We start from the raw sequence: 25,074 nt of genomic DNA on the forward strand, positions 1-25,074 counted from the left end.
GGGAGTCTTTGGAATAGGTGGTGACCGGGATGGGAAGGATCAGCGATGATCTTGCATGCTCTCTTGCTGGTCCTAGAGTGGAACAGGTCTAGGAGAGACGGCAGGTCGCAGTCGATGACCTTCTCGGCTGACCGAATGATCCGCTGCAGTCTGCCTTTGTCCTTTGCAGTAGAGGCAGCGAACCAGATGGTAATAGATGAGGTGAGGATTGACTCAATGATGGCTGTGTAGAACTCGACCATCACTTTCTGCGGCATGTTGAATTTTTTTAGCTGCCGAAGGAAGAACATCCTTTGCTGGGCCTTCTTGATTGTGGAGGTGATGTTCTCCGCCCACCTTAGGTCCTGTGCCATAATTGTTCCCAGGAATCTGAAAGACTCCACAGTGTTAACTGGGGAGTCACACATGATGAGGGGGATGGTTGCGGCTGGGCTCCTCCTGAAGTCTGCTACCATCTCTACTGTTTTACAGGCGTTCAGCTCCAGGTGATTCTGGCTGCACCAGAAAGCCAGGCTGTCAACTTCTTTTCTGTAGGCTGCCTCGTCGCCATTGGAGATTAGTCCAATGAGGGTTGTGTCATCCGCAAATTTAAGGAGTTTGACAGAGGGGTGGCTGGAGGTGCAGTTGTTGGTGTAGAGGGAGAAGAGTAGAGGAGAGAGCACACAACCTTGTGGGGCTCCAGTGCTGATGGTCCGGGGCTCCGAGACAAGCTTGCCCAGCCTCACACGCTGCTTCCTGTCTGACAGGAAGTCAGTGATCCACCTGCAGGTGGGCTCAGGCACGCTCAGCTGTGTTAGCTTGTCTTGGAGGAGAGCTGGGGCGATGGTGTTGAATGCGGAGCTGAAATCCACAAACAGGATCCTGGCGTAGGTGCCGGGGGAGTCAAGGTGCTGGAGGATGAAGTGGAGTCCCATGTTAATTGCGTCATCTACAGACCTGTTGGCTCTGTAGGCAAACTGCAGTGGGTCGAGGAGGTGGTTGGTGATGGCCTTGAGGTGGGTCAGCACGAGGCGCTCAAAGGTCTTCATTACCACAGAGGTCAGGGCGACTGGTCTATAGTCATTAAGGCCTGTGATCCTCTGCTTTTTGGGAACGGGGATGATGGTGGAGGTTTTAAAGCAGGCAGGGACCACGCATTCAGCCAGTGAGGTGTTAAAGATGTCCGTGAACACTGGAGACAGCTGGTCCGCACAGTACCTTAGTGTGGAGGGAGAGACAGCATCTGGTCCAGCTGCTTTGCGGGGGTTCTGTCTTTTTAAGAGCTTATTGACATCCCTCTCCTGAATGGAGAGAGGTGTGATGGGGGGGAGAGGGCTGTCTGGGATAATTCTGTGGGAGAGGGTGGAGTCTTTGTCCAGGCTGGGAAGAGTAGATGTGATAGCTGTGGTGGGGACAGGGTTAGGACTGGTCCATTGTCTGTCGAATCTACAGTAGAAGTCATTCAGATCATTTGCCAGTCTAAGGTCTTCCATAGAGTGGGGGGATTTGGTTTTGCAGCCTGTGATCACCTGAAGGCCTTTCCAGACTGACGAGGAGTCATTGGCTGCAAATTGATGTTCCAACTTCTTAGAGTACTGTCGTTTGGCCTCCTTAATCTCCTTGCCAAAAGAGTATTTCGCCAGTCTGAACCTATCCTTGTCCCCACTCTTGAAAGCCTCCTCCTTCTCCAAACGAAGCTGTTTGAGTCTTGCAGTGAACCAGGGCTTGTCGTTGTTGTAGATAACCCTGGTGCGTGTTGGAATACAGCTGTCCTCGCAGAAGCTAATGTATGACGTCACAGCCTCTGTATATTTGTCCAGACTGCTGGAAGAAGTTCTAAAAATGTCCCAGTCTGTGTCATCCAGGCAGCCACGCAGCTCCTCCACAGCTTCTCTGTTGTTCCAGTTTTTTGTTCTCCGCACAGCAGGTTTAGAAATAAACAAAGAGCCGCTATTCCCATCACTACATGTTCTGGCTTGGATGGCTCTAAGGTGGCAAACAGATCACACAGGCCTACTATCAGCACACGAAACAGTATTCATGAAACACTTGCCGACAACCCTTATTGGCCTCATTTCACGGTGGGAGAAAGCAGAGTACATTGTACAACACTGTAAATACACTGTTCAAAAACAGGCATGGGATTTTGAAAACATTATGTTGCACTAGACCACAGTTATTTTTCTTAGCACTGATTGGAAGTAGGCCTAATATTGAGCTTAAACACCATTTTACAAACAACAGTGTTATCAACTTAATGCAAACAAACATGAAATACTCTAATCAGTGGATTATAAATGCAGCTGAGCAAGTGGGGATATTTGAATATGAGGTTAAAACAATATGGTCCCATGACAGTTATGGAGTAATGATGCCATCGTGTGGTTTGAAAAAAAAAAAGAAACCAAAATCTTTTAAAACTGAATGCAAAACCCTTAATTGAGAAATAGTCTATATCATTGCGATTGGTCTTCATCAGCTACTTCACATCACTTCATCTAGGGCTAAATCAATTCACAAATTCACGAATAGATATGCCTACATCACCTAATGGTACTAGCATAAATTGAGATACTAAAGTATAACCGTTGGACATTGGTGGGCAATTGAGTTGTGACACTTAGCAAAGTTGTAAGTTCAGTAACTCTACTTCGATCGAAAAAGCTAAACTGGGGAGTTTATTCTCTAATTCTCTAATTCTCTAGGTCGTGCAATGGATCCGATAATTGGATAATTAGGCTACTTCATCGATATAAATTAGCCTGTTAGAAAACATAGCAGATAGATTCATGAAGTCGTCTACTTTATGCCATTATGTGACGGTAGATTACACTTGAGATGACGACACGTATTTTCGCGTATAGGACTGGTGTTGCTTTGGCGACGATGATGGTATAATGACACGTTCCAGAACGTCAAAGTAGAACAGTCAAGAAAACGAAATCTTTAGAAAACCTTATCAAAATCCTATTCAGAGAGCGCAAACATTTTGAACTACGAAAGACTTTAAAAAGATATTCCGTTGATTTGAAATATGGAAAGCCACACTGAGGTAACTTATGTAAAGCAATTTAGGTTACAGATCAGAGAAATACGTTTTTCTGCATTTTTATTGTCACCCAATCTCTTAAACTAATGGAACGACATTCTTCATTGTTTAGGCTACTTTTAATCTTGACTGTTTTTTAAGTACTACTCAATTCTTATTACTGAATATTTTTCACCAAAGACTTTCCTTTGCTGCCATGATATACACCATAGATTATTTTAGCTGGGAAAGGATGTTTCTTCCAGGAGAAAATAGGATTTACAAAAAAATTATCACTATTTAAATCATACACTGTGTTTAAATTAACTGGTTTTAGTGAGAATATTCTGTGTGTAACCCTTGGGCTCTGACTGACAAATCTCTTGCAGAGGGAAATGCTGATGATCTTCATGAAGCTTCTACAGCAGGGAGCCATAAAGCCCCACTTCTCTGTGTATGATATGATCGAGTATATGATCTGTCAGAAGAGAGAAGCCTACATGGAGAGGTCAGATAGAAAAACCATATCCTTTAAAATGTCAAAGTCTGCTAGAATGAGGGTGTACCAGAGAGACTGACCAGAAAGATCATTTTGTATTCATCCTTTATATATAGGTCCTGTCAAATGAACGGCACTGTCGATGGCAGTTCTTGTCTGGTAAGCAAAAGTGATCATAATTATAATACAGTCCATTTCTAACAACTGAAGCTGTTTCAATGACTTGTGAATAATTTAAATATTAAAGAACATATGTATAACACCTTTGAATCTAGTAACAATGTTTGGCTGATAATATTTACTTGATTTAGATGATGGAAGTGAAGGCACTTATTAAGTTGCTGGATATCCAACGGGAAATTGAGCAAGAGCTGATGGAGGCTAAAGAGTCTTCGCCCACAGCTCTATCTGTTCCGTAAGTAACTTTCACAAGTGAGAAACATGGTTTAATGTGCCATTCTGTGATTCAAAATGAATATTTTCTTTTAGGTTGTGTATCGTTTCCCTTAATTTCTAAGATTTCTGATTGTGGATAATATACTGCATGTTCTAATAAAAGAACACATTTTACTTTTCAGTAGCGAGTCATCAGAAGACAGCAGCTCATTGAAAGCGGTTCAGATGGCAGTGAAGGTTATGGGCTACCGCTTCATCTACCGGCCGTTTGCCCAAGAGCACTATCTGTCGGAGGTGGTGGTGGATGTCGTCTCCAGGCTGGTCCATGTCTTGGAGACCAACCCAGCAAATGCTGCCCTGTCTGTGTTTTTGAGAGACAAAGCCAGCGATATTGCACTGGAGGTGCTGAAAAAGCTTTGTAAAGACCACAAGGTGGCCTACTACACCCATCTCACTGCTCAGAGAGTAGTCCAGTCAGTTTGGCGCAAACTGGTCAAATCCAATGAAAATACAAATGTGGACCCAGGTAGCAATGATGAAGGATTAATGGCTGAATTCACTTCAGTTATCGTTGCTAAAATTGAGAAGCTTTTCCGTCCACGCTCTCTGCCAATAGAACGAGTGGACATCATTACCATCCTTTCGAGGGCTTCTCAGAACCAACATCATGCTGACTCCACGAAGCTGGTCATTCATTCTGACACTTTGACTTGTGTCATAGTTCTTGTGCTGCATTTCATATTTTCAGAGGAGGACAACGATGTTGAATCGTTGCATACCTGGCCAATTGCAGATGAAGTGGTGGACATACTTGCCATGTCTGGTGCAAGAGTGACCAAAAGACACCACAAAGAGAATTTCCATATCGAGCTAAAGGAGATTATTGAAATGGTTCACTCCATTTATGCCCAGCTACTTGATGGTTCTGGAACAAAGGTGATATTACAGTATGCCCTGTCTGCCAGGGCTAAGATGGCGTCAAGAGATTTTGCTTCTTTTGTGGCTGAGGCCATATTGAAGGCACACCAGAAAAGTTCTGACAATCGGGGTAGTGCATCAGAGAAGAAGTTGCCGTGCCTCAATCAGAACAATGTGTTCAGGGACCTCGTGCCCAGATTCATCATCCAACTTTTCCCAGTCTCTTTTGTTGATAAGAATAGCCTCCTCAAATGCCTTCAGCTGGCTGAGCAGTTGTGTGCTCTGCTTCAGCAAGGTGTTGGAGAACAGGAGAAAGATGCAAACTTCCCGTTTGGACTGGAGGAACTACAAGTGTCAAGTGCAAGTGTCATCCAAGAGATTGCGGGAGACTGTTACAGTAGCTACATGCAGGCCTCCCCTCTGAGAGATGACAGGGAAATTGATTCATTTTTGACAGATGAGGAGCACTGTATTAACACATCTGGCATCATTATAAAGAGCCTCACTAGTTATTTCAAAGCCCCTCTGATTCCCAGTGAAAATGAAAATATCAAAGATACTGAAGCTACACCCAGCGAAGAAGAGAAAGAAAAGAATGAACCCATCCAAAGAAAGAATGGAGTGAGTACTTAATATATTAATCGTTACTGAGTGAAATATAGATTTGTGTTCGAGTTTCACCAGAAAAAAATTACATCCCATTCTCCCCTCGACCACTACTGCTTTTAAATATATAATGTATCTAGCATTATGTCATTAGTACTTTTGAGAATTTTTTGATTTTTAAAACTCAGTTATACTCTTGTAATCACTCATTTCATTTGTATGTGTTATTGGGCCTAAATCTTTTATTTCTGTCTTGTTTCAGTGTGTTGCATACATCACCTTGACCATTGAGGAATGTGAGGAAGAGAGCACCCTACCACGTAAGCTGAGGACTCATCTCATTACAAAACATTTCTCATCATTTCCATATGTATCCCTTAAATACTTTACATCTGTAGAGTTAAAACTGATCCACCCATCTCTGTGACTTCTCCAATCTAGAGAAAATCAAGACCTCCAAAAAGGGCATCAGAGGCTTTTTCAAGAGCCTGTGGAAGGCAGTGAACTGCTGTGCAGCCTCCCAAGAGGTTGACTGAGGAGATACAGTTAGATTCAGAAATATTTGGACAGTGACCATTTTCATAATTTTGGCCCTGTACGCTACTACAATTGATTTGAAATGCAATTGAAGTGCAGACCTTCAGCTTTAATTTGAGGGTATTTACATCAAAATTGGAGGAAGGGTTTAGGAATTGCAACATATTTTTCATACATGGTCCCTTCATTTCAAGGGACCTAAAGTAAGATTAAGTTGTTCAGAACCCTTTGCAGGCGATGACTGCCTGAAGTCTGGAACCCGTGGACATCCCCAAACGATGGGATGAATGTATCTAAGTATCATCCAGAACTCCTGGTGGAGAACTACACCTATATGATCCTTTTTAACAATAAAATATATTTTAATCGCCTATCTGTGTTGTATTCAGAAGCAGTAAGATAACTTAAAAAAAAATAATGTTTTGGATGAACTCAATTGAATCATGGACAGTGGTTCCACACAAAAGGTATAAGTTCTTTGAACTTAGGAAGATCTTTTTGGAAATATTAGGACAGTGACACAATTTTCATAATTTTGGCCCTATACGCTACTACAAATGGATTTTAAATGGAATAATCGAGATGCTGTACTTGAACCCGGGTCTACAGGGTGCATGTTTGGGTTTAAAGTCCGGGTGGGGTGACTACGCTCTCCCTTCGCTAAAGTTTGTATAACCCAGAACTCCTGGCGGAGGACTACACCCAAAGGATCACTTTTAACAATAAAATATATTTTAATCATCTCTTTGTTGTATTCAGAACCAGTAAGATATCCAGCTGCGCTGATAATTAGCCCCAACTGGATCATTTCCTTTATTATTGTAGCCACTGCCATCTGCCACTGAGTTGGTCTTTTGTTGTACCATGAGCTTAGTGGTTATGGCGTACAAAAACAACCTCCTTTTCGGTCAACACTGTACCGTAGTTCACTTCACCATGGCTATGGTACGCTGGAGGTTTCCAAAGTACATCAGGGTATTAGAGTATCACAAGAGAAGCTGAAGATATTTCTTTTACATTTTTCAGTCAGTTTATTTTAAAATGCAAAACAGACTCACGTTCTGTATGAAAGGGCATGACCGTATTGGCCAGTGATAAAGGAAGAAATTGCTCTCTCAGTAAATTATCCCACCGGTGATGGTTATAGGGCAGTGATCTTTTAACTGAAGTACACAAGAGTTGGATCTAAATGTGTACCATACAAGCTTACAGAAACACTGCCAGGCTGGTTGGCATATTATAAACATATCATATACAGATAGACAGGAACCTGTATCACACCTGGGGCTTCGATGGTCTGGGGAGACATGAACCCTTCCAAACTGTTTAAATCCATATTCGGAGGGTTTGCCATCATCAGTGAGAGGGGCCTTTAGAAATAAAGAAATAGATGACTTGACATTGTCAATTTTTTGTTAGCCATCATTGTATAATTACATTGTCACTCCTTTGCAATTTTAGATTGTGTGATTGTTGCCTTAAGGTTGAGTCGACTTTTTTATTAGGCCTATGCATATTTATTTGCCCTGATTATTAACATATCAAATTGGATGGATGTTTAATGCTGTTATCTTTTACCGTGTAAAGACACATTCATCTGGCTCTTTCACAGAATGGCCAAATACGTTTTTGTCAGTAAACAACAAAATTGACATACATTGTAAATTGTATATACACACACACACACACACACACACAGAGATAACCAATAAGCTAGATAGAAATAAATAGGATAAAAATAGAAGAGCAAAATGTTGTTCTTACTGTGCAAATAAGTGTGTGTTGTTCAATTGTAGATTGTCAGCACAGAGGGGAGTCATTATAAAGTGTGATTGCCCTGGGCAGGAATAACATCCTGTATCGTTCTGACTGAACATACTATGTTGTCTGACCAGTAAGCCATGTGCAGTGCAGTGTTGTCCATTATGTTGAGCAATTCATGCAACATCCTTCTCTCCACAACTTACTCTTGGGGCTCCAGAGCAGTCCCCAGCACAGATCCAGCCTTCTTAATCAGACTGTTCAGTTTCTCAGTGTCACTGGCTCTGGAGCTGCTACCCAAACAGATGGCTACAAAGAAAAGTGCACTTGCCACAACAGACTGGTAGAACATATGTAACATTGTGCTGCACACATTTAAGGACCTAAGCTTCCTCAACAAGTAGAGTGTGCTCTGTCCCTTCCTGTTTATAGCCGCGGTGTTACATTTCCAGTCCATTCTGTTGTCGGGGTAAATGCCCACGTATTTTTTGTCCTCCACCTCTTTACGCAGAATGGAAATGGTGTGAAACTTAATCCTTCGTCTTGGCCATGTTCAAGAGGAGGTGGTTGTCGCCACCGCACACCACAAAGTGGTCTACGATTTCTCTGTACTGTCTCACATCCAACTGGACTGTGTTAAAGGCACTGGAGAAATCAAAGGACATCCTCACAGTGCTGCCTGTTTGCCCAGGTGAGAGTGGGCTCACTGAAGCAGGTAGATGATGGCATCTTCAACTTCTGCCTCAGGGCCGTCTGATATGGGGCCTCAACCTATCCCTGCAGTTTCTCTGTGTAGTGTACACCCATCTCCTCCAACACATTTTCCTTATCCAAAACTGTACAATATATAGCCTATGGTGGTTCTTCTTTAATCTATTTAATTTAATCCAATAGTGGTGCTTCTTGTTTCATAGTAATATCCAATCACACGTTAAAAAAAGTCCATTAAAGGTCCATGATTCTTGCAAAAGGTTGTACATATTTGAGCTCAGCAGCAGATCAAATTGCACCCCTCACTTCTGCGCTCCTGAAACAACATGTTGATTGGCTGCAATCATGGACGGATTAAGAAACCACGGGCCCCTGGGCCTGGACATGCTGAAGGCCCCCCCCCCCCTCCGCGAAAAAAATTGTGCGCCCGCAAAACACGCACGCACACGCACACACAAACACAACCAATGTGTTGGATTTTACGGTCAAATTAGATACTTTGGCTAATGTATTGGGAAAGTAAACAGGTCAAAGTTTGATCCGTAACATCCACCTTCGGTGAGGTGTGCACTGCCCCGCTATTGTTTCTGACATTACATGTGACAGGGCAACAGCCGAGTGATTCTTTTCCAAATTGAAACTGATTAAGACCTACCTGAGGGGCAGCATGGGGCAGGAGAGGCTGAATGGGCTGGCTATCCTGTCCATTGAAAAATCAAATAATGCATCACCACTTTTATGTTTAAAGGGGTCGTTCGGCAGGTGTAGCTTACTGTGCCTGCTTGTAGGTCTTGACTTTCAGATTCTGCGCCTAAACTAGCTACTGTATATCGTATCGTCTCATCACATGATCAAATAGAGACTTGACATTAGACAACAAGACCCATATTACCCAGCAATCATCATTGCATATCTGTATATGACAAAAATAACAAAGAAAATAAGAAATGATTCATTTAATTGAATCGTTTTTTTTATAGTTTCTATAGTGTATGTACGATAAGCATATATTTTTGTTATAGATTTCTACTGACGATTTCCCCCTAAAAATGATGAAAACCATGACAGAGACAGGTTTGCCATTTTGAGGGAATATATAGCATATGGTATCCTTATCAAACCGAAAAAAGTCATGCGTGATCACTGTCGCATTGATCTAGCTTTTTCTAACACAGCACAGGTACACTCAATTAAAGCCATTAGCAAATGAATAAAATACAACTTTTTCAACCACAAATAAGAGATACATAACAGCGACTTCACACAGAGGCTCTGGCCTAGGGGCCCCCTGAGCTCATGGGCCCCTGGGCCTGGGCCCGGTAGGCCCGTTCGTTAATCCATCCCTGGCTGCAATTGTTTAAGGCTTGGTCCGAGCAACCATGTCTGTTTCCCATCTACAGTGCCAGGACTGTACAAAGACCAGTGTTTTTTGGAGCGCACACACTGAATGGACAGCTAGAGGACCTTGATGATTCACTGAATTTGACAGAAAGGGTATTGGATTAGAATCATGGACTGCGCCCTTAACTTCCCAGACGAAAAACAACTTCTGTGAGCAAGCTCTCCCAGCAGTCTGGAACTGGAAAAAGGTGCAAGACATAGACAGACTATGACACAAGTGATGAAAGTTGCAAGTTGTGAAAATAATGTCCATTGAGAACGCCCGTGCTCTGAACAATCAAAACTCGGAACAAAGTCATCTGAATCACAAAAGAGTGTTTAGGAGATTTGACTTCAGGAGTTATGACACCACCCGGTGGTAAAAAAAAAATTACAAACTGGAAACATTACAAACTGGAAACAACACTGTGGCTCAGTTGAGAAATAACATATTGCAATTAGCCTACATAGAATAAGTTGCAAGAAATTGGGCCCACTTAAAATTTTGCTTCAGGACAGCCTAATTAATCTAGATCTGAGGTATTTTCATTGACGAATGATATGCCTACATCTCTGCCAAAAGAAAGTCTGGAAACCATCATAAGGGTAGCATATGAGCAACGAGGAATGAGAGATCAAAGGAGAATGGCTGGACACTGGTGAGCAATTGAGTTGTGGCACTACCTGCAGGCAGTCAGCAAAGGTCCATTCTCAAAGACATGTGGTGTGCAAGCCTTGGGGTTTCAATCAGAGATGGGCAGTATTTCAATTACTTGTATTTGAAATACATATTTCAACTGCTTTGAGTATTTTGTAATTTGTATTTGATAGGGCCGATAAAAAATCTAACGTAATTTGTATCAAAATACTTTAGAGTAGAGTAATTTTGTATTTAAAATACTCAAAATACTTTCTCCATTGTTAAGGCAGAAGGAGATTTTTTTTCTGTCAGATTCTACCACTAGACCATCTGATCTGCCTCTGAATGTCATTGTCGAATCAGGCAACAGTCAGGCAAAAGTGGTGCTTCAAATGACCCCGCCCCTTTTTGGGGCGAAATGGAAATCGCCCAGATCTCTCTCATTGACTCTCACGTTAAATCCATTTTTTTTCACAAAACAGGGCTGTGTTCGAAAACTTAGATAGCTGTCTTGATCCTTGTCAATTTATCTTCATTAGTACGCCGACTTAAAGGAGGTTCTTTCAAAGAGAGAATCGAGTTGTTGCACCGAACGTTAGCCATCTTGACAGAATGTGGCTGTGGCTATTACGGCACACTTTACAAAGTACTCTGCAATACAGTGCACTGCAATACAGTGCACTTACATATGTAGTTTGTTCTGTCGCTGATTAGTGTTGTCTCAAATGGAACACTGAGAGACACAAATGTGGGAGCCTTTAACCCGTAAATCTGTGCTCCGGCCAACTGGAAATTTGGCGAAAAACAAAGATGGCGGACCAAAACTCTGCTGACAGCCGTGTTTTGTATGTAAATGTACATCTTTTAGCGTTTTCTCGCTTAGATTTTTTAAAAGTTACAGAGAAATAGACACTGTACTATCAGATAACACAGTAATTGTAGCCAGCAATAATGGTTGAAGTGATTTGCGAAGCGTCAGTCAGCCAACTTTCCAAACTGAAAAGCTTCCGAAAGGGCTCCTCCTGTTCCGCTACGTAGCCAAGATGCCGCCCGTTTAGAGTGAGTAGTGTCCATTATTTCACACTGCATTTTTTGACCGTTTGCAGTGCGCCATCCAGGTACTTTCAGTGCCCTGAATTCTGCTGGTTCTGTCAGTGTGAACGCCCTAAGCACTGAAAGTGTGCAAGTGTGCGGTAATAGCCACGGCCTGTGACTTGATCAAAGCCGTATGACGTCCTTATACACAATTACGTATGACAAAAGCATGGCGAGGCGAGCCCTCCCGGAAGCCATAGAGATTGCATTGAGATCCCTGTTTTGTGAAAACATGAGTCACACAGCTGCTGCCTGCAAATATATATATATATATACATAATCAATCAAGTTGTCTTTTAATAGCTTTGCTTAGTTACACTGATATTCTGTGACTGTTTTTCCTATTTGTGGGGTTCCCCAGAGCTTTGTGTACATTATATAGCCCAAACCTGAATGCTCTGCTATACCAAACTGTGAGAAAACGGAAAATCCAGAAAAGGTATTTCCTATATTTTAAATACAAAATACATGTATTGTATTTTGTTACATTTTCTGGCACCAGTATTTTGTATTTTATTTTGATACAAAATACAAAATACCCCTCAAATAAATGTATCAAAATACATTTTGATGTATTTTTGCCCATCTCTGGTTTCAATGATGGTTGTTTGCAGTGATATGCTGATGATCTTTATGGGCCTGCATGGGCCTGTTTAAATAACGCACTTACAAGAGTAGTTATAAGGAGTCGAGTAAGTTATAAGGAGTAGAGTATTTATTATTTTTATTGTCTGTGCTTAAAAAAGTTATGTTGACATCAGAGGCATCTGATGCAAACTTTTATTTGGTGAAGAAATTAGGCCCAATAACATATTCCCTTCACAAGCGATAAAAGTCTGTCCTTTGGCAAAAGCTCCTGTGACTGTTCCAGCCCTTGGACTTGAAATGCAGACCTTTGGCTCCAGTTTCAACTCAGTTTCACATGAGTACAAGCCACACACAAACAGCATCTTATATGGCTTTGAACAGTTTTTCTCATGTTATGTGCCATGTCCTAGTAGTTGTAAACACAAGAGATCACGTGAGATCATTAGAACTTGATTTAGAACTTGAAGGTGGTCATTGGTCTTCCCGATCACACCACTAACCCTTGCGTCATCGAGTGCTTTGGCCAGTGAAGTTTCCCCGCACCCATCTCCAAGAATGAAGTGATTCCGTGAGTCTATGTGGAGAAGGCACCCTTCAGCGAATCAGCAGTGATGAGGAGGAGATATTAGATCAGGGCCCTGCGCTGCATGCTGGCTCCACTGTCACAAGACACACCAGCTAATGAGAACCATGAGTCTTACAGTCCTAAATTGACAAGGAATTGGACTCAAGTGACTGTGGGAGCTGTGGTAGCCAAAGCCCTGAATAGTTTTGCACTAGAGGGAGGGAAAGGGAGAGTGAGAGTGAGAGAGAGAGAAATAATGTTTGTGTAGGAACGGAGATAGGGATATGCTCAGAGCGAGAAAGTGTTCCTCAGTGACACAACAACACGAGGACATGGCATACAGTCTTCTGGTAATGTTTGTTCAAATTCACAAAACATATACATATTTACACCCCCACCTTCCCTGAAAATAAGCAAATCACACAGAAATATAAAATAGTTTCCAGTTTCACACATGATCCCCACTCTTTGCTGGTACTGTGTGCAGTGGTGTCCGTCAAAGCAGCGGCAGTCACGCATGTCATGACACAGCATCTAGTCTCTCCTGCGGAGCCAGAGAGCCACTCTGGTAGAGAGGACATCCTCCTTGCGTCCCCTTTGGACTACCAGACGCAGGTAACAGATTTCATCAGATGAGAGTGTGTGCGTTTGAAAGGGCCGTTTAGCTGGAGGTGTGCTAGGAGGAGCCGTCATGCAGTCCCCTGTTCTCCAGGCCTCTTGCCCCTCCCTGGGTCCCCGATATCACGCCATGCGGCAGCAGCAGCGTCTGGTGGGGAGGTGTGACGGCAACCATTTTGAATGGCAACGTGTCTTTAGCCAGCATCTTCTTGGTGGCGCTGACCAGGCGGGCGTAGTTGTCGGGGTTGTACTCGGAGGCGGGGGCGCGGGTGGTGCGCAGGAGCGGGAGGCTGTCGCGGTCGGCGCGTGACAGGAAAAGCGGCGGGCGCCGCTGGCACTCGCCGTCCTTGAGCGAGTCGGGCAGCGGCTTGCGCTTGCTCTCGGGCAGCAGCATGATGCAGAGGATGGAGAGCACGGCGAAGGAGGCGAAGATCACGTGGTGGAGGAAGTAGCCGCTGTTGTTCTGCAGCTCCATCAAGGAGGAGGCCGCCATGCCCACGCAGCCCGCCGACATCACCAAGCCAAGAGCGCCGCCACTGATAGAGGAGGAAGACAACAGATATGAGAACATGCAGACAGTCAGATGGATCATTTGAATTTGAATTAGATAATTTAGTTTGATTAGAGGAGTATGAGTGGACCATGGAGGGGGGGGGGGGGGGGGGGTTCTGAAAGGGGCTGTTGAGAAGAAGACTTTTTTTATAAGCAGTATTCCACTAAACACACACAGACACACACACACACACACACACACACACACACACACACACACACACACACACACACACCAAGTACTCAAACATCATGTTTTGTCTATTTCAGGGGGTGGTGTATCTGAAACTCAATCCATAGTAATAAAGGATTATGCTTGAACTTGAGCGTAATCTGCCTGATAATGACCATAACTGCTCCTTTTCCCAGCTCTACTGCAGAGCTGTCACACTCACACACACACACACACACACACACACACACACACACACACACACACACACACACACACACACACACACAGAGACTGGTGCTCACCGTACTACTGTGGGCATCACCTCACTGGCGAAGAACACACTCAGCATAGCCAAGGCCTGGGAGGACAGCAGGCCCACTACAGACAGAACCAGTATCAGCCCACCCCGCAGGTCTGAGAGAGGGAGAGAAAGACAGAAAAGAAAAACAGGAGAGGGAAAGAAGGAGGGAATGGTTAGATCTCATATTTTTTGCTTTTCAGAGGGCAAATGACTGCATGTGAATCAGCCTCTGTAGATCATGCTGACCAAAACTGAAACCAATTGGTGGATTAGATACGTCATGTGAGTGTGGGAATCCAGAGCTAACATAACACGGCCCTATGGAGAACTCAACACCAGTGTCACTGTCATGTGTGTGTCAACACGATTGAGAGATAACTAGCTCCCACTGGCATGATAGCTTTTGTGTTATCTTCAGTATTCTATTTCAATTACACACTAGCCAAGCTCTCTGGTGCTCAGATGCTGATCATGTTCCCCCTGCCCTAAAGGCTGCATAACCTGAAATGCACTAGCGCGTCAACACTACTGCCAGAATATGCTCCCTAAAAAACACACAGGCATCATCTAAGATGGATTTACTGGATCGGTCTCTGAGCTATTCCAACATTGCTGAGATTTCAGTGGCTTTAAAAGTCAAATATAAGACAAAACATTAGACCAGAACTACCGAGGCATGCTTCTATGGCATCCAGCCACAGAACAGTAAAGGCTATTTAAATGTACCTCTTTTCTCTCAGAGTCTGGGTGCTTAGTGTCGAGTGTCCACCAACTAAAACACACACTGAACTGTAAATTTGCACTAACGATTTCGAGGTGTTGTACTGCACACGTGAAACTACATCATGCACTCATCATGGTAACTTTTCTCTCAAATCTTAAATTCCTTAAGAATGGCTCTGGTGAGCTCTGGTGCTGCTGCGGCAGATTGAGCACTTACACTGAGTGAGCGCCAGCAGCAGCAGGGACGACAGGCCTGTTACTATGGCAACCAGCAGCAGGATGCCACGACGGCCGAAGCGGTCCACGGTCAGGCAGAGGAAGACGCAGGCTAGCGCCCCCGTCAGCACGCGCAGGAAATAGCTGAAGTAGAAGTGGGTAGAGTAACTGTGCAGGTTACGCGTGAAGCAGTACTGGATGCCTGTGCCAATGAACCTGAGAGAGAGAGAGAGAATGTTAATAAATTTAGCTTTTTAAAAGAAAGAATGAGTATTTATATGTAAACCACTCAAACTGTACTCAACATTTTCTGCTAAGGGTTGATTACACTAAAAAGATATTTAATACAAAAAAGAGCACTCAGAAAATGTATTTTATCAGACAATGCATTTCTACTCAGAAAGTATCTGTTCAGAACCTGGGCATGGCAGAGATACATAATAGGCCATAATAAACATACACCATCATACATGGTCAGCCATTCTCAAGTCAACACTATAATGAATATATAACTTTATATCTGATCAGAAAACAGGAAAGGAAAGGTAACGAGATCCTAGGATGTTTATCTAAATGGAAGCCTCTAGAGAGAGACATGTTGGATGGATAGTCCTAGTGATTTCTCCTCTCCCGATTGTCCAATTTGGTAAAAACAGATAACCTCTGCGTCATGATGATACAACATGAATGGTATGTTGAGGAGGCTCTTGCTACTCTTGTAAACACATTTTCAGGGGCCTTACATTTGCGTGTGGAACAGTTGAAATTATAGCACTGTGTCTACCAGTCACGGAATGGAATGATCCTACACAAAATGAAGGAGGGGATATTTGACAAGGAGTGTATGTATGTATGTGTGTGTGTGTGTGTCTCTGTGTGTGTGTGTGTGTGTTGTTCTTTGAAAAGTGGATATGCTATCTCCATGGCAACTCACAGAGTGAGGCCAAGGATGAGGCCATTCCTCCAGATGACTCGGGTGTGACGAAGCTCCAGCACACTATGGTACTCCGTCTCGCTGTCCTCTCCATAGGCTGTGTCCATCTCTGTGACACACACAAAGATATGTCATATAAGTATACACATATCACCAGGAGGTAGGGCTGAACGATTTGGGGAAATAATCTAATTGCGATTTTTTACCAAAATATTGCGATTGCGATTCGATATGCGATTTTTTTTTTATCCTCTTTTTTTCAACAACAAAACGTAATGAATGATTTAAATATGACCAACACAATATTAGATACATTTAGTGTAAAATATTCTTTCCCACATTTTACATTTTTATTTAACTGCTCATTACAGAAACAAGAACAACAAATCGGTGGCTTTGCCACTGTGCATTTAAGTAATTTAAAAAAAGTAATTTTAAGTATAAACACTAGGCATGCACTTTTTAAACACTGTGTGCAAAATGTACCATCTTAAAAAAAAAAAAAAAAAAAAAATGTATTTTTAAAATTTTTTTTTTTTTTTTTGACCACGTTTTTTAATCGCGAACGTTGCGGTTAGAAAATCGCGTTCTATCATATCGCGATTAAATCGCAAATGCAATTAATCGTTCAGCCCTACCAGGAGGGTCGCCTAAAATGGCCCAAGAAATAAGCAAGGAGGTGAAGAGATTCTGGTAATAGAATGGATGACAAGCTTAGAAAGAAAAACATACCATCATAGAAAAATTCCCAACCCAAGGCTGAAGTAGCAGTGTGAATATAATGCATTAAATTCCCAGGGACACATTTCAGAGAATGCAAGTTGTTACGGCATTGCATAAGGAAGCTGATTTCAATTCAAGTGTTTGCTGGGTGAATATGCTCATGTTGTTGTAGGCCCATAAGAACAGCAGACCAGAAACAGAAGGAATGCGGCAAGAGAAGAAAGAAAAAAAAGAAAAAAAAGGTGAAAGGAGGGGAACAAAACAATTGTGGATTTGGCACACAAACATACCCAGGCAACATTTCAGAGTGGATTAAGTAAAAAGAGCGGGTATCTTTTTCTCTCTCGCTCTCTCCCTGCTTAACCCCTACTTAGAAAAAAAATAACTCAAAATGGCTGCTTTCAGCCAGACTTGACAACGTGATTTGGTGTAATGTAATTTTGACCAGTGAATTGGAACATTGGAATCGCATTTGGAGAGAGAAAAAAGCATGACAAACACAAAGAGAGGCTTCATTGGCCCCTGAGCGGAAGACTGGCCCTGGTCATTACGTCTGCTGGTCTGTGAAACACTGCATCCTCATGGTCACTTAACTGCATTCCTGGCACAGTCAAAGCTGACCTGCCTCTGGAGCAGCACAGGGAAACATGATGCTGCCCCCAAAATGATGACAACATGTTGGTGGGATGCCAGCTCTTCAGTCTCAAACAGTCCACTCCAGGAAGTCTTCTATCGCCATCACCATGGCATGCTTGGCTTTGGCTTCACACCAATGCTAATTCTTCTCAGTAGTTACTACAGGGAATTCCTGACAGTGTTTTCCCCAACCAACCCCACTGCACTGCGTGTTGTCAAGGCACAACTCCTTCATTATATTTACTCCAGTCCACATTTAAGGGGCTTGTTTGCCTAGCCAATCTTTGACCCCTGACTTTAACATTAATGTAGCCAGTTGTGCAGTATTTGATTGATTTCTTCCCTTTTCTATTCTTTCCATTCACTTTTGATTTCCAAAAGCCATGTCCATGTTTAACAGGAGTCATCAAAAGTAAAGGTGTAGATGCATAGACAGATAGCAGCCCTGGCTGAGGACCCAAGAGCCTGATAAGATGGGCACTCTGCAGTCAGAGACAGAGAAAGAGATAGATAGTTAGAGAGAGAGAGAGAGAGAGAGAGAGAGGCCCAGGTGTGGATGTTACCTGAAAGCAAGTTCTCGGCAGGGAACAGCTCCTCACTCAGATAGAAGCCATTCCGCACAGCGAAGATCTGCAGAGACTTTTTGGCCTGTGGGATCTGACCTGTGGCCAGCAGCCAGCGTGGAGACTCCGGGAACACTGAGGAACAGCTGTACACACACACAGACACACTCTTGTTTAGAGGCTTTGTATCACACAACAAGAACAGCATTTATGAATATTTGGCACATTGGAGGCATGGTAAACATGGATATATATTTTGTATTCATACATTTGACACACAGACACACACAAGAGAAAAGTTCCAACCTCACCACCAATATGAGATTATGAGAAGCAAGGGTACAGTAGCCACTGCTTGTAGTACTGGCCAATCACTGCAAACCACTGCCAGTCCGGGCAAGAGCAACTCTGCAAACATGGCAAAGAAGCCACTGACCATGGACACCATGAGACGATGAGGGGGATCACACACCTCCAGACCTATCACACCAAATAACACAGGGGTTGATATGGACACTGGGTTATGACAGGACAAAATGGGTATGAGGAGATTAAATGTATATGTGTCCTCTCCATTCATGGAAGAGGGGCAACCTCTGCCCCACTTTCAGTTTTGCTCTCTGCAGTCTCCATATACATGTGTCCACAAACACACACACACACAGTGATGAAAAGGAAAACATGCCATGTTTCCTTCCAGTGCTCTCCAGCATCCTTCCATTGTCTTTTGAAAAATTAGAAAATCTGGCAGCAAGCACATTACTGCAGGCCTCTCCCCTGCGCTCCCCACTACCACGTCACTGTTCACTCCTTGAAAGCTAGCCTGCTATCAATTTACCACAGGCCTCTCAAGAATTCAGGGGTATATGAGAGCCTGTGTAGGCTACTTATGTGTGTGTGTGTGTGTTTGTGGTGTTACACCTGACCCTGTTTCTCTGGCCTTCTCTGTACCATGCAGAGCAGAACTCCCACAGATGTGGAAAGAATGTTTGAAATCCCTCATGCAATCCAGATGCTGTATCCTCACAAGCCTGCACTTGTGTGTATGTGTGTATCTTTGTGTGTCTGTGACGGTGTGTGACTGAAAGTGACAAGGGGAGTCAAACGGAAAGGGAAAGGGAAAGAAAGAGAGAGAGAGAGATAGAGAGAGAGAACAAACAAGTATTACAGCCCTACAAATGCACATGACAATTACAGGGAGGTTATAGAAGGAAAACAGCCGGATAGTCTGACAATGAAAGGAGGTCCCTGGATATGGCAGATGGACTACAGATGCTTCATACTCTATGGCAGAAGACAACAAAAGGAGACCGTGATAGTGAGAAAGAGAGAGAGAGAGAGAGAGAGCAAAAAAGAGAGAAAGACAATGAGAGACCAAAATGAGAAGTACCAGGCAAACAGAGACAGTTAAGTAGGCACTACAAAGTCCCTCTGCGCTCTCTCAGCCAAGTAGACGCCATGGCAGAGAGCAAAACTAGAATTCAGACACCAGTTGAGCCGAGACAGCTGTTGGCTGTAACTTATTCATGGCTAACCGTACATACCAATCACATGACAGGGACAGCCACCAACATGCTCAGCTAGGGAGAGAGAGCACCCCCAGAATCACGAGCAAGTGAGTCTGACTGTGAGTATCGGGGGACATTCAGCTCCTCTCCTGAGTGAGGCGAAAGCATGTGACTGACTGCAATGGCCACCTCTACCCCACTCTTCTTCTCTCAGATTATTCCCCCGTCTCCAGTCATACCCTTCTAAACCCATTATTCTAACTTTGCTTCCATGAATGGCCCGGAAATACACATTGCTTGTTTCATATGATCCTGTCCTATTCATTTCATGTGTTGTATGTACTATACGTAATTCACTGTATATTCAGTTGGCTATCATTCACACCTTTAAAGTACAGAAATAGTCCATTACTGATACTATATTAAACGATAGTCTAATATCAAACAACTACAAGTGGATGTGCTTCTTTTCTGTGCTTCTCACTGTTGTTTACACGTGCATGTTATCTAAGCGTCCCTGATCCACACTGCCACTCTGGAGCCAGTTGCTGCTTCCTCTTTCACTGTCACTCCCTTCCTCTGGCTCCCTGTCTCTCCTCTCCGCTGACAACTTCCTGGCTCATGGCTGAAGCCACTCAGATATGTATCCAGCATTTCACACAACAACTGGGTAGACATCAATATGGGAAGGCTGCTGGTCTACGCATATGCCTCCAAGAAATATTAATACGGTTCATGTGCATGTGTACCAGGCAATGTGTAAAGTTAGTAAACTTCAGTTATTATTATTAGTCAGTCAGTGGTGATGAACACCTACATTGCCATGTCACAGAACATGCCATGCATTTGCCTTGAAGACACGTTATGTCTTTATTAGGTTGATTCACCTTAATTAAGACATTTTATGAGATACATTGATAAATGGAAATACTGTAAAGTATATTTAAAAATACTGATAAAGTTTATTTTAAAATACTGATAAAGTAAAATCTTCATATAGATGATGGTATCATGCTACAAGGTCAGTTTGTGACAGAAAATATATTACGGTATTCTCCTGCATCTTTCCATTTCTACAAAGTCCACCCACTCCAGACCAAGTGAAAACATCAACAATGTGTGGGAACACGTGCATTTAAAGTCAGGCAAAGTCAGTAAGAGGTCCTTAAGAAACGCCTTCAATTGTCCATGACAGCTCCTTGGCTAGTGACCATGGCATGTGTTACTCCAGTTAGTCCTGCTGGCTGATGACCCATCTTGATAATTCAGGCTCAATATGAAGTTAGCACAGTATTCGTCACAATAAGGCTGTGGCACAGACGGACAAAGGGTGTGAGGTGCATGTTGAAGGGTGAAGGGTGAAGGGTGTGAGGTGCATGTTGAAGGGTGAAGGGTGTGAGGTGCATGTTGAAGGGTGAAGGGTGAGGGGAAACTCACGAGCGATGTAGGAGGAGAGGAACACCCCTGCCAGCATGGCCCCCTGAGAGAGCCGCAGAAGCAGGAAGGCCACAGGGCTGTTGGACACGCACACCGCCACTCCCAGCAGTCCTGAGAGGGACACAGACATGAGGAGTGCTCGCCGCCGCCCAAGCCTGCACGCACACACGCACACAAATACACAGACACACACACAGATTAATCTAATGCACCAAATTGAATTGAATCCTTATTCATCTTTGTCAAACACAGACAAGATTTTTGAACACTCCTGCTACATTTACGTTTTCCCCATGTTGGGATAGAAAAGTCAATAGACGAACCAAAGGGCCAAAGGAGCTCACCAGTCACAGATGGTGCCTAGAAGAATATAGCCCAGAATCCAGCCCGTCATGAAACAGATATGCTGGAGGGGAATCTTCCAGTAGTCGCCACACACAAGGTTCCACTGCAAGTGAACGTGCACACACACACACACACACACACACACACACACACACACACACACACACACACACACACACACACACACACACACACACACACACACACACACACACACACACACACACACACACACACACACACGAGGGAGGCTCAAAGTTATCATAATTTTCATGACCCTTTCATTGTGAATCCCAGGGGGTAAAAGTGTGATAAAGAATGACAGTGAGCTAAACACGTCATAACAAACAACTAATTAGCGAAGGAACAACCCCCCCTAGTAGGTGCAAGGGGCTGAAGAAGGCTTTATTTACAAATACTATGTTCTTAGTGAGTAAGATATTGCCCTTATAAAATGCATATCCACATAAAATGCTCAGCCAGGAAAAATGATTGTTATGGTTAAGGCTATTATGATTCTTGAGAAGTCTTCAATTATTAAACTGAACTGCTCATTCTGGTAGAGAGAAACCAAATTACATCAAGCTTTCAGTGCCCAATCACTTGTTTCAGTTCCTCCACCTAAATCAAATCTCAGCTATGAATTCAAATCGTGTTGTATAACTTCCTCTCAATGTACAAAAATAATTTGTTATAATACTTTTGAAGGTTAGCACATTTTTAGCAAAATGATGGACAAAGTGAGTTGTGCGATAGGTGTACCATGTGGTTACTGATTAGGAGCAGAATGCAGATAGTTTTATCACATTAAGTACTCAGTACTCAGACCTTGCTCTCATTCCTATCCCTCCACCATGCATGTATATATATCGGACGTCCGGAAAAGGTAGATCATCATCCCAGTTCTAGCAGGGACAAAAGAGATGACGTCATGGAGTTTTGAGAAAGAAGTAAATGTTTCAGGAAGAATAGAAGGGGCTACGATGTTTCCTGCTGAAAGGGAACAAGGGATGCCAATTCACGTCATGGACACAAGCTTCCTTTGGCAGATTTTACTCATGTACTCTTGAGGAGGACCACTACGGAACAGTTTCCATTGTGTGTGTTGGGTGTATGTGGAGATCACTGTCAGCCTGAGGGTTAAAAAACGGTTAAAAAAAACAAACTGTGATGTTTACCAATATCCCTTCATAATGTTTGCTAGATGGGATGGGCTGCGGGCTGACCCAGTCTTGTGACTTTGTAGTAGGCCTATGCGTGTGGGGATCCTGTTTGACATCTGGCTATGAAAACAACTGTTGGAACACAGGAGGGCTTATGTAGAAGTGTGGCAACACGCTGAGATGCTCCGCTGAAGTGAATTTATTCCTAGTAACCTACTTTCCACTGTGGAGCGCTGTGAACACAGTGGTCCGAAGGAGGTGTCCTGTTGTGCAACTGGAGTCATTAGTAAAAACAAATGGCTTCATTAGAGCTCTTAAAAAGCCCGGACATCTCATTTCCATAATGAGAAGTGGTCTGTTTACTAGGCAACACTTGAGTGGGTTGTACACAACTTGTAGGGCCTATGCAGTCACAACGTTACAGGACGTCTGAGATTCATGTAAACATGCATGCAGACAGGGGGTATCCCTGGGCTTTACAAGGATGTCAGGAGACGCAGACAATGTACTTATATTTATGATATAGGCTAGCCTACTTACAAATGGGTGAAACGGCTGAAAAAAAAATAGCCTACGTCTTTTGTTTGCTGATTAAGTATAGAACTCTAGTTGACGGTGCCTTGATGACATTGTCAACTAGACATATTCCTACATATTTAGACAAGCTTGAAAGATGACATAAGTAGACTGTAGCTTGGGCAACACTTTAACAATGACAAAGGAGTGTGGAATCAAACGGTGGATTTGTGCTAACAGACATTAATTTACTAAATGATAAATAGTCATAAGCACGAATGTTACTCTCGTGTCAACGTTTTATCGTGACAGTTAACATGCAAATTCAGACTAACCTCCGTTACAAAGTTGCTCTGAAGCCCCGCCGGTTTTGCATAATCCCATCCTTTCGTGCACGGTACTCTCTCTCTTGGTATGTTTTCCGTGATATTCGTGTAGTTAGAAGAGTACTTGTACAGTTCGCAGTGACTTAGTCCACCTTCTTTGTCCCAAGGAATGGTAAAGTTGAGGTAGGCTTGTTTAGATAAGTTACTGAGTAGAAAACCCGACGGTAGAAGACTTGGGTCGGGTTTGCAGCGGAAAGACTCGGGAGTCAAAGTGTAGAAAACATCACAGAAAAGGTTCAGTGTCACGGCAAAGTTTGGGAACCAACTGAAAATAGTCACAATTCGATTGTATCTTCCATAGCCGCCTATTTGTGGGTAAATCTTAGATTCAAAATCCATGGTCAGCCACCGTACCGATGAAACAGTGAAGGGCAGCAAAGTTAGCTACCACGCGCAGTGTGATCAGAGCTTGTCAAAGTGGGAGGAGGATTTTGTTGTATGTGAAAACACTACACGAAACAGGAGAGCCGCATCAATTCAGCCATTTACTGAAACTCATTCCAACTGACACACCGACCGGAACGGGTTATGCCAACTGGTCTCTTCAAAGAATCAGCTTTACTCTCACCTGCTACACGTTTATGGTTCCTAACAAATCTAAGTCATAAGTATAGCAAACCGTGCGCAAAGCACAAACTATTCAGGTGTCATCACTATGCCATTCTTATCTCGAAGAGTCATTAACTATGAACTGGACAGTCTCCTACCTAAACGTAGCGTAAATCAGTTGGGATTGGAACGTTCTACTCTGAGACACAAGTCAGTGTGAGAAACACCTGACGTGTTTCGTAGCCGACAGCCTATCGATAATTTAGTTTTTATAAAAAGTATCCTAAATGTTCATAGCCCGGCAGAGGTGGGAGATAGCGTTTCATTACAGACCCTCTTTGTAGGCTATTACACATACTACTGCCATAGAATAAGCTATAGGTCTATACAGTGGCGGCGCCAGAGATTTCTTTCTGCAGGTGCTATGGGGGTGCTCAGCGTTTTACCGAGGGTGCTATGAAATTAGGGTGATAGCATATGTGTCACATGGTTCTCTACTACAACACCTCCCCACATATCGTCATATCTGTTTACATGTTTGCTCTCTGAAGCGTCTTTGTGGTCCATGAAAAGCGCCATACAAATCGATTGTATTATTATTATAATTAGGGCTGAAACACACCAAACGGCAGACACTTCAAAAACGCCTTGGCAAAGTGCGGCGGGCAAAACATTCGCAGGATCACCAGGCTGTTTTGCCCGGCGCCTAGGAAGCGGAGCTGCGTGCGCAACCTGCCTGGGCCGAGTGTGACATTGATGAGCGGTGCGCCTCCGCACCTTGCGCTGGAAAGTTGAGAATAGTTCAACTTTTAAGCGCATCTAAAAAACGTTAGGAAGACGCAACGCGTGGCGGAGAAAAGGCGCACACGCAAGGCGCGCCGTACCATAGGAAAAAATGCATTTGCTAGCGTCACGTTTTTAGAAACGCGTTTGGTGTGTTTCAGCCCTTTGGCTGCTTCCAACGGACGCGCACATAGCCGTGTTGCTCTGCGACGGTCACTGACAAAATGCATGCAGCATGTTATA

At 43.4% G+C, this 25,074-nt stretch overlaps 1 protein-coding gene across 2 annotated transcripts; it reads right to left on the minus strand.

Annotated features, from left to right (window-relative positions):
* Positions 1-12,247: 12,247 nt before the first annotated feature.
* On the minus strand, positions 12,248-24,376 carry slc22a31 (solute carrier family 22 member 31). Of its 2 annotated transcripts, XM_031569275.1 has the most exons (10): positions 23,449-23,510; positions 22,263-22,339; positions 21,434-21,537; positions 21,090-21,244; positions 18,456-18,624; positions 18,145-18,290; positions 16,223-16,331; positions 15,290-15,504; positions 14,351-14,462; positions 12,248-13,857 (listed from the first exon to the last, which is right to left on the minus strand). In XM_031569275.1, the coding sequence occupies exons 3-10, from the start codon at positions 21,481-21,483 to the stop codon at positions 13,380-13,382; spliced, it is 1,434 nt and encodes a 477-aa protein (XP_031425135.1). In that variant the 5' UTR covers positions 21,484-21,537; positions 22,263-22,339; positions 23,449-23,510; the 3' UTR covers positions 12,248-13,379. The 2 variants fall into 2 exon arrangements, with proteins under 2 accessions (XP_031425135.1, XP_031425134.1); XM_031569274.1 differs by lacking the exon at positions 22,263-22,339 and having other exon boundaries at positions 23,449-24,376.
* Between the last annotated feature and the right edge of the window lie 698 nt (positions 24,377-25,074).

This window comes from Clupea harengus, chromosome 6 (genome assembly GCF_900700415.2).
Source record: "Clupea harengus chromosome 6, Ch_v2.0.2, whole genome shotgun sequence".
In the NCBI taxonomy this organism is placed as follows: Eukaryota; Metazoa; Chordata; class Actinopteri; order Clupeiformes; family Clupeidae; genus Clupea; species Clupea harengus.